This window comes from Echinops telfairi, unplaced genomic scaffold, assembly GCF_000313985.2.
Source record: "Echinops telfairi isolate 266 unplaced genomic scaffold, ASM31398v2 ScPeMD7_7410;HRSCAF=8448, whole genome shotgun sequence".
NCBI classification, from domain to species: Eukaryota; Metazoa; Chordata; class Mammalia; order Afrosoricida; family Tenrecidae; genus Echinops; species Echinops telfairi.
Window position 1 is genome coordinate 2,549,314 of NW_022111310.1, and position 9,866 is coordinate 2,559,179.

General features: G+C 46.2%; 2 protein-coding genes across 2 annotated transcripts in view; one reads left to right on the forward strand and one right to left on the reverse strand.

Annotated features, from left to right (window-relative positions):
* HEMGN (hemogen) overlaps positions 1-4,931 on the reverse strand; it is a 10,079-nt gene extending 5,148 nt beyond the window's left edge. Inside the window, exons 1-2 of the mRNA XM_045296650.1 lie at positions 4,856-4,931; positions 1,860-1,953 (exon numbers count right to left, since the gene is read on the reverse strand). Of these exons, the coding sequence (XP_045152585.1) occupies positions 1,860-1,953; positions 4,856-4,931 (170 nt within the window). The remainder of the gene's footprint in view (positions 1-1,859; positions 1,954-4,855) is intronic.
* ANP32B (acidic nuclear phosphoprotein 32 family member B) overlaps positions 1-9,866 on the forward strand; it is a 275,087-nt gene that overhangs the window by 204,400 nt on the left and 60,821 nt on the right. The window lies entirely within an intron of this gene.

Genomic DNA, 9,866 nt, shown 5'->3' on the forward strand with positions numbered 1-9,866 from the left:
TATATATATATATATATATATACACTCAACCCAGCAAGCTCACAACCCCAATTCTGTCAAGCACCACGTGCCGACCTCTGCTTCCCAGGGGCCAAGCGCTGGGGGGAGACCCAGCCAGTCGGTGGTGTACACTCAACGCCCATGTGGGATACAAGGGCCAGCCAGGGAAAGCACCCCGCCCCTGGAGGCAGGATGGGGAGCCACGATCTTGGGGGGCTTGGCGGGGGTATGGAGTTAGGGGAATTAACTCAATCATCTTCAACAGAGTTGGGAGAGAAACTTGCTTTCTGCCAGCTCACGCACTAGAGTGGCTGTGCCCGAGGAGCGGGTTGGCGCGGCTTCGCTCTGCCCCGGCCCGTCGCTGGCTCTGGCAGCCACGGCCTGCGCGGCGCACACAGGCAGGTGGGCAGGAGCACCCAGGGCAGGAAGCAGGTGCCGACCCGGAGTCCGGGCTGAGACACGCAGCGCCCCGCGCCGGCCAGAGGGGGAAGCGCAGGCCGCGGGCGGCCGCCCGGGAGAGAGCGCGGGAGGCGGGCGTTCCTTCTGCGTTTGCAGAAGACACGGCCCCAGGGAATCTTGCTTATTGCTCCGTGTCGCAAGCCCAGCTGGCAGCCGTTCCCTTTCCCGCTACTCTGGCTGCCCTGGACGAGGAAAAGCCGTGACCCAACGCCATTGCCACCTCCCGCGGACACCTTTCTCCGTTTACCAATCATGTATGCGCTCCAGGAGCTACCGGGGTGAAGCGGTTGTTGGAAGTCACCCGCTGTTCGTGGGACAAAGATGGGGCAGTCGGCTTCCGGAAGATGACAGCTTTGGAGACCCTGCAGGGCAGGGCTACTCTGTGCTGTCCGGTGGCTGCGAGTGGCCGCCCAGTTGACGGCAGCGAGTGGATGGTGCTACCTGGCGCTAGAGAAGCGTGTGCAGTAATCAAGCCATGGGGCTGGGGGGCAAGCCCTCTCTGGAGAAGGGTGCATGGCTCTGCTATTCTCAACTAGGGGTGTTTTTGACCCATAGGGGACATTTGGCAATATATGGACGGGTTTCAACGGTCACAGCAAGAGTGCTAGGTGCTACTGGGGACATTGCTAAGCAGCAATACACGGGACACCCCAGCTCACCCCCAAGAAATAATTGCTGGCTTGAGGGGCTCTCTTTTGTGTCTGCAAGCAAGTCATTGTGCCCAAAGCCATATTCTCAATGGATGCCATCAGGAACTGCCTGATTTACACCCCTCTTCTGTACTCCCATCCAGAGAACATTTACAGGGACTCTGACTTGGGCGCATGTTAGGCAGCTGACCACAAGGTCAGCGGTGGGAATCCACCAGCCCTTCTGTGGGAGACAGATGTGTGGATTTCTACTCCTTACAGAGTTACCGTCTTGGAAACTGCACTGACGGCAAAGCAGGGAGTTTGGCTTGGTTTTGACTCGGGGGGTTTCAGACTCCCTAAATTCCCCCGTCACTCATTTACAGACACAGTTGTGGCTTGCTCCAGGGACAGTGAATCCCATCCACACAACAGGGATGCACCCCGGAGAAAGCTTTGAGAACCCTCTGGAGGCTTCCTCACTGTCGCCCCCACGTTTCTGCAACCGGAGCAGCTGAACACCAGGCCTCTCCCTAGTAAAATGCCATTGTCCGCAACTTGACAGAAAAGAGACCGGGGATACCATACCGTCGTGGCCCCACCATTTTACTAGCAATGCCACTATGGGCAAGAGCTTTCACCCCCTGGGGACAATGCCCGGTGTACAAGATTGTTGGAAACAAAATGCAGTCTGTAAAATGTGCGGCATGCCTTGGCGGGTGACCAAGACGCACTCAGTATTGGTTCTTGCCCCTTGCACTGATACTGTACCCAAAGAGCCATTGCGAAGTTTGCTGTTCTTGTGCTTCAGCTTTTCTTTTCCTGAGCTGTTCCCGATTCCTCAAACTCCGCGTGCCAATGACATCTGTGGACCCAAAGGAGAGCGACAGGGAAAAGGGGTGAGTGACGATGGCATTGATCAGGAAAAGCAACAAACCTCCATGTGCTGTGTCTAAGATGTTTCTCTGCTAGCCTTGTGAGGAACACTTTTTGGAGTATTTGTATCTAAGTGTGCTATAAACCAAGAGCTCTGGTGCTGTAGTGGTTACGAGTTGGGCTGCTAACTGCAAGGTCAGCAGTTCAAAACCACCTGCCGCTCCATGGGAGAAAGATGAGGCTTTCTACTCTCAGCAAGAGTCTTTCTTTTATTTATTTTCATCCAGGCCTTGTATTATACACATTCCAAACTTTTAATGATAGCATATGAGCCCTGGTGACACTGTGGGTAAGGCATTAGGCTCTAACCACAAGACTGACAGTTCAAGTCTAGGAGGGGCTCCTGCAGGATAAAGATGAGATGTCGGCTCCCTTAAAGATCTACAGTCTCAGAAACCGAGCATGGGTCACCGGGTTGGAATAAACTCAATTTCAGTGAGTTATTTGTTTGTTTTCGGGGTAATGATAGCATATTACTGTTTTGTATCTTTTAAGCCTAACATATCAAATATTTTCCTATAATCTTCATAATTATAATTTTAATGGTGACATTAGTTAATCAAGTTATATATTGTCATTTACCTGCTTGTATTTTACTTGTATTGGTCATTTAGGCTATTAAAAATAAAATGCCAGTTACTATAAAATCTAGCAAAAATTGTAACATTTTGTAGCCCCAATTCCTCCTTTAAAAACAAGTCACTAGCAAGAACAAAGGACTAAGTAATAGCATTAGATGGACACTGGACTACACTGACCCAGCAGGATAAGATGCAAGTTCATCAACCATTACTCTAAGTAAGGAGTTAACAGGTTTTCCAATAAATCAATTATAGCAAGATTTTTACAGGTGATCTGCTCCCAATGGATCTATCCTGTCAATAGTTTTGGGGAGTTTTTAATATAATGTTGTCAATAAACTGATCATATATCACTAGGGAAAAAAATAATATGCCACTCATGTTTTGCCAGCATAGATCTATACTAAGTACACTCATGCATATCGCTTTTTCTTTCTTTTGGATTGTTCCCGTAGGTTTATGTTCTTCCAGGTTCAATAAAAAGGTTCTGTTGCCATACAAGTTTGAGGAGTGACTTGGTCTTTGATGAAGAATTTCTTTGAGGCATTACTATGCCCCTCTGTCCTGTGATGTGTAACACCCCACCCCACCCCCACCCCTGAGTAGAGGACAGAGCATGCAGTATGACCATGGTGGCCTTCATAGCTTTAGGACACCACCTCCAGTTGTCAGGGACACGCTGACTCATGGTCATAGGGTGTTCAAGGGCTGGGTTGTTGGAAGTACGTCACCAGGCCTTTCTTCCTAGTGCTTCTGAGCAAACAGCTGAGCACATTAACCATTTGCACCCGTGGGAAATTCCTATTCTCGGGACAAGGATTCTTTTTCTTTAATTTTAATAAATCCTTTTATTGGGGGTTCTTAAAGCTCTTACAACAATCCATACATCAATTTCATCAAGCACATTTGTTGCCATCATCATTTCTAAAACATCTGTTTTCTACTTGAGCCCTTGGTATCAGCAACTCTTTCCGCCCCCCTCCCCTCCCCTCATAAACCCTTGATAATTTATAAATTATTTTAATTTTCATAGTTTACACCGTCCGCTGTCTCCCTTCACCCATGTGTCTGCTGTTCATCTCCCTGGGGGTGGGGGTTGTACGTCGATCATTTCTCCCTTTCTCCCCCTGGGACAAGGATTCTTTATGTTGATGAACTCAGACTGGAAAACTTTTACCCCTACTTATACTACCCTAGAATTAAAATGACCATTCCCTTCCATGGTGAATGTCAGCAAGAGATCGTTGTCACCTTTGTCATCCAAACATTCAGAGACTTGCTTTTCCTATCACATTACCATGGTCTCAGGCACTTCAAAGTATCGTTGGTACACATCCCTCCAAAGGTTCTTAGACCCATCACTGACCGTCCTTGTCTCATGCATCTACAAACCCACACACTGCTATAGCGCAAGGTTTTTATTTTGATCATTGCATATTAATATACCCATTTTCTTTGTAATCCTATAGATTTAAATTCTTCTCTCCCCCTTCCACCATATGTCCTCTTTAAAAGTCATGAACCTCCCATCCAGGAACTCTGCAGGGCTGAGACATCTTTAAAAGAACACATTTTGAATCACTTGCTGAGAAGTATTATTTGAAGGTTATATTCTCATCAGGAAAAAAATAGAGAGCACTAGGGTGTCATTCTTGAACAGGGCCATGTTCACCTTCTCTACCATTCCAGTGGAAATACAAGTACCCCTGAAGTGAGCACGCCTACGTACTGAAGTTCACATAGTTCTATTTTCTGTCCTGAGAAGAGGTCTATAGGTTTTATCAGCATGGCATAAATTTTTTTTTAAAACCAGCTCTTACTACACCTCAAAGCCTCGTAGTCTGCAGACCATCTTGAGAAATGCTGATTTAGGCCAGAACCTAGGCATAGCCTTCATGAGTCAGAAGAACAAGCACTATTATAATTCTTGCTACTCATTGCCACCTCTGTTTCCAAAAGTTAAATTAATGCTACACTGAGAGCAAGTGGGTACACTTGATTATCGAAACCATCCAGTCTGGGTGTTTTCATTCGCTTTTGTCTGAGTACATTTCTTATCAATAATTTATCTCTCCCTTGTCTTTCTGACACTTGCTGTAATCTTAGTGCTAAAAGACACCTCAGTTCTTCCCACCTAAAGTTAATGACCAACTACATCTTGATCTTTTTGCCAGATCCGTCAAGACTAGGCAAGAGTATTCATAGCCCCAGTTCTTCCCAAAAGCCACCTCTGGAGGTCTCTCTCATTACCTGGAGCGTGGTTCTCTTGATGAGAGTCAGGTGTCTGGGGGAGCTGCACATGGGCTTTGTTCTTCCTTAAGTCCATCTTGCTGCAGTACCTCCCTGTCACTTAGTCTGACGCCACCCGCAGCCTAGGAGCTTTTAAAAAACATATAAAAAGTAACTAACACTTACACACACACCCACACACCCATGTTCACTTGTCACTTGACTTCCCGCCTAAATGTTTTATCTGGTTGAACCACAGCTGCACAGGCTAATTCTACTTTCCTTATCACCCTGCACAGGTGTGAGCAGTGGCAAATTGGCTGACGACAGTCCTCGTCCCCTGAGAATAGGTTGACATGTTTGAAAGGGCAGCCACTCTGGCCACAGCCTGGTGTGGCATGGTCTATTGATGGTAGTCACTTGGTTCCACCTGCCACAACATATGAGGCTCTGCTGTCCTTGTTTACCTAGGGAGGGCATGGTGTGGCAAGGGCCCTGGGGCCCGGCTCTCAGCAGCTCCCGGTGCAGGGCAAGGAGCCTCGCCTTGCCTTTCGGGTGCGTCTGCACAAAGTGGGGATATCCTTCCTGCCTCAGCTGCTTCAACAATTTCTTGTGAAAATGAAAATAATGGATGTGAACATTTTGGGGTGTGCTCTACAGGTGTGAGCTTCGAGCTACTGTGCCAACTTTCCACCGGAGTCTGTTGCAAAATAATGTGATCCTGCCATGTGCACAGTTAGACTTAAATAGATGGAACAGGAAGGGAAGAATCATACTAAGTGTTTAAAGGAAATCTGAACCCTTTTCTGCTCACCCAGTCACTTACAAGAGACCTGAGGTCAACCAGAAATACCACTGTTACTCTTCTAAGGAAGGCCCAAAGCTTTTCTCAATGAAAACACTGGCCCATGACATCATGACATTAAGCCGAAATCAAAGGAACCACCTCATCTTCAGATGGGTTTGTGAAGGCCAAGAGGCACAAGGGCCAAGGTTCTTCTGAGGAAGGAACCACTCCTGAAACGGACAGCCGGTCGGAGATACCGAGCTAACGGTGTGCCCTGGGGTCAGGCTGAATACTGACTCAGAGTGACCCTCTGTGGGGCACATGGTGACCCTGTGGGCTTCTGAGACTGGAACTGTTTACAAGAGTAGCAAGCCCAGCCTGTGTCCCTTGGAACTGCCACCCATGCGGATCACAGCCCACTTCGAAACCCCTACACTACCAGGGCTCCGTGGCTGAAATAAAGGGAGTTTAAATCCCAGTGTTTCCACTGTTTAATTCTGTAACCTTGGACAAGTTAGATAAGCCTCAGAAACAACTCTAATATCTACTTCTTGGGGTTTCTGGGATGCTTAATTCAAGTCATCTCTAGAAGGAAGGCGTTTTTTATGTGCCTGAGATATTGAATTTTACATTACTTGGCATATTGAACTGGCTTAATAACTGTCAGTTGCTTTTATTAATGACAGAAGTGTAATAACTGTTGTTGATATAACAACTCTTCTGAAAAAAATGTTTGGAAAGATATCTTGGTAAACTAAATCGTATTTTAAATGCAATACAGATGCTCTGAAAATCTGAAGGGAATTCTTTATAAAGAGAAGGCCTGTCTAATGGGAAGAGGCCACCTCTGCTTTGTAAGACACCACTACTGGAAGGGCCCCAAACCACGCCTCTCTCCGTGGATAAAGCCTGCCCCAATGGTATCCAGTGAGGAAAGAGGAACCAAGGAGTGAGGGTTACTCACCCAAGGCTTCTCTACTTACTTACTTCTCTACCTCTTACTAATTATGAAATGGGTCATCTTGCTATAATTGATCTTGCCTGGGTATGAAAATGAGTGTGTGGTATGAATATATGCAAGAAAAAAAGTTCTTCAAACATACCAAAAAGTGTTCAGTGTAGGTAGTGAACATCTTGTGAATATTTAATAACCAAATGCTAATGCTTTAGCTCTACATTTCTCAGTAACCTCGTCTTTTTTTGTTAATCATTTTATTGGCGGCTCTTACAACTCTTATCACAATCCATCCATTCATTGTGTCAAGCACATTTGTACATTTGTTGCCATCAGCATTCTCAAAATATTTTCTTTCTACATGAACCCTTGGTATCAGCTCATTTTTCCCCTCCCTCCCTGCACCCCCTCCCTCCCCACCATCCCCACCCCACAAACCCTTGATAATTTAGAAATTATTATTATTGTTTTTGTATCTTACACTGTCCGATGTCTCCCTTCACCTACTTTTCTGTTGTCCCCCAGGGAGGGGGTTATATGTAGATCATTGTGATCAGTTCCTTCTTTCTCCTCCCCCACCTTCCTCCCACCCTCCTGGTATTGTTACTCTCATTATTGGTCCTCAGGGGGTTATCTGTCCTGGATTCCCTGTGTTTCCAGCTCCTATCTGTGCCAGTGTACATCCTCTGGTCTAGCGGGACTTGTAAGGTAGAATTGGGATCATGATAGTTGTGGGGAGAAAGCATTAGAGAACCAGAGGAAAGTTGTATGTTTCATCGGTGCTATACTGCACCCTGACTGGCTCGTCTCCTCCCAGAGATGCTTCTGTAAGGGGATGTCCAGTTGCCTACAGATGGGCTTTGAGTCTCCACTCTGTACCCGCCCCCCTCTTTCACAGTGATGTGATTTTTGATCTTTGATGTCTGATACCTGATCCATTTGACACCTCATGATCACACAGGCTGGTGTACTTCTTCCAAGTGGGTTTTGTTGCTTCTCAGCTAGATGGCCGCTAGTTTATCTTCAAGCATTTAAGACCCCAGACACTATATCTTTTGATAGTCAGGCACCATCAGTTTTCTTCACCACATTTGCTTATGCACCTGCTTTGTCTTCAGCGATTGTGTCAGAAAGATGAGCATCATGGAATGCCAATTTAATAGAACAAAGTATTCTTGTATTGAGGGAGTACTTGAGTAGAGGCCCAATGTCCATTTGCTACCCCAATACTTGTGGGATATAAAAAGACTTTTCTCCACCTTCTTTCCCCCAAAATATATGTCAGACCTAGGACACTGCTTGCTACTAATGGCAAATGATTGTCAAGTTATCTCCCTGAAGACTCCAGGCATCCAGAGCAAGCAGACCCTATTGTCTGTCCCACCATTGGTGGGGCTCACTCCCTACTGTTAGGGACAGTGGCTTGCTTCCCCTGAAAGCTTAGACTAAATCAAGTCTCAAGCTCAAGAACAATCAAGGTTAGGCTGCCACCATGAATCTAGGATCCACCCATCTTGTCACATTCATACCTTTAATCTCTTCTCTTACTATAGCGTGCACACCCCTAGATCGTCCCCCTCCCATTACTGTATTAACTATAGTGCAACCCCTTCCTGTAATGTATGTCTTTACCTGCAATCAGGGGGCTTGTATACCCCCCAAAAGAGATATAAGCATGGTTAGAAATAAATCGCTCTCTCTCTCCTGCCCTCCTCTCCTCCTGCATCCGCACGTGGAAGGGCTGAGGTGAGCATGCTACCGTGAAATGTCTCTGACTCCTTTATTTTACCTCTCTTCTATCTCTCTTATTCTCTATGACTTTACTATAGTCTTTACATATCTTAACTGTACATTTGTGCCTACTGGACCCATGATAGTGTGAGGGGCTGGTCTCCCCCCACAAATACTAAACCTACAAATATATGTATATAGATCTATTTCAATATATTTCATATATCAATATATTTATATATGTACATGCCTGTATTTAGATCTCTATAAATGCCCTTTGCCCCCTAGCTCTTTCCTTTATTTCCTTTTACTTTCCTCCTGTCCCACTATCATGTTCAGCCTTCATTTGGGTTCCATGATTCCTCTCGGTTACATTGCCCTTGATCAAGCCCTACAAGGCCTCCTACACCCCCCTTGCCATCGGTTTTGGATCACTTGTTGTTCCCTTGTCCCTGGGTTGGTTAACACCACTTCCTTTCCCCCACTTCCCCCTCCCCCACGTTCCCCTGGAACCGTCGGTCCTGTTATTTTCTCCTCCAGATTGTTTATCCTGCCTATCTATCTAGATAGACATGCCGAGATAACAAAACAAGCAACAAAAGAAAATAAAACAGCAACAACAAAACCAACGACAAAAAAAAAATCCTGTAAATAGTTCAAGGGCTGTTTGTTGATATTTAGGAGTGATTTCTGGTTGAGTCTGATGGGGGGCCATGCCCTGGCCCCACAGTCTATTTGTAGTATTGCCTGGGGACTTCCTTGCTCTGCTCCCCTTGCTGCTCTGTTGCATGCCCTTAGTGTTTCACCTCGGTGTGGTAAGATCGGCACAGTTCTCGCACTGTGTCTCCAGTGTTGCCCCACGTAGTGCTATGGGTCCATGAGGTATGTCATGCCTCGTAGTGGAGCCAGCCCTATGATCCTCTCTGTGCATTGGCTGCTCTGGGCAGGGAAATCGTCCTCAAGGCTTGGTGGGCTTCCTCCCCGTTCATTTGCTCCTGTGTGCTCTGAGCAGACATGTCCCTCTCCCTGAGCTGTAGCTTCAGTGCTGTCCTCTGAAATAAATTCTTCTGGAGGGAGGGGGAGCTGTCCACGTAGTTGGTATTGGGGCCAACCCCTCAGACCTCTCTTTTGGTTCCCTGCTTCAAGCCGGTATGTTACATTCAAGTAACCTAGTCTTTGTCTTAAATAAATTTATCTCTAAAATTTCGATAGTCTTGGGGCGCTCCTACTAAAAGCAGTCCAGTGGGACATGGGGGACTTTCTTTGTAATTCCTCTCTTGATAATTTTAATGTTCAGATATGGAATTTAGAGATTTGGATTATAGCAAATTATGGATAACATTGTAAAAAATAACAATTCTAAAATGTTTACCTGTACTAATATAGAATCGCTACACCAACCAAGAGACAGTCCTTTGAACCGAATAAGGAAATACTGCATGATTTACAATCAGGACAGGTGTGTGTCAGGGCCGCATACTTTCACCCTACTCATTCAGTCTGTGTTGAGTAAATAATCCAAGAAACTGGACTGTCTGGGGTGGGGGTGGGGTGGGGGT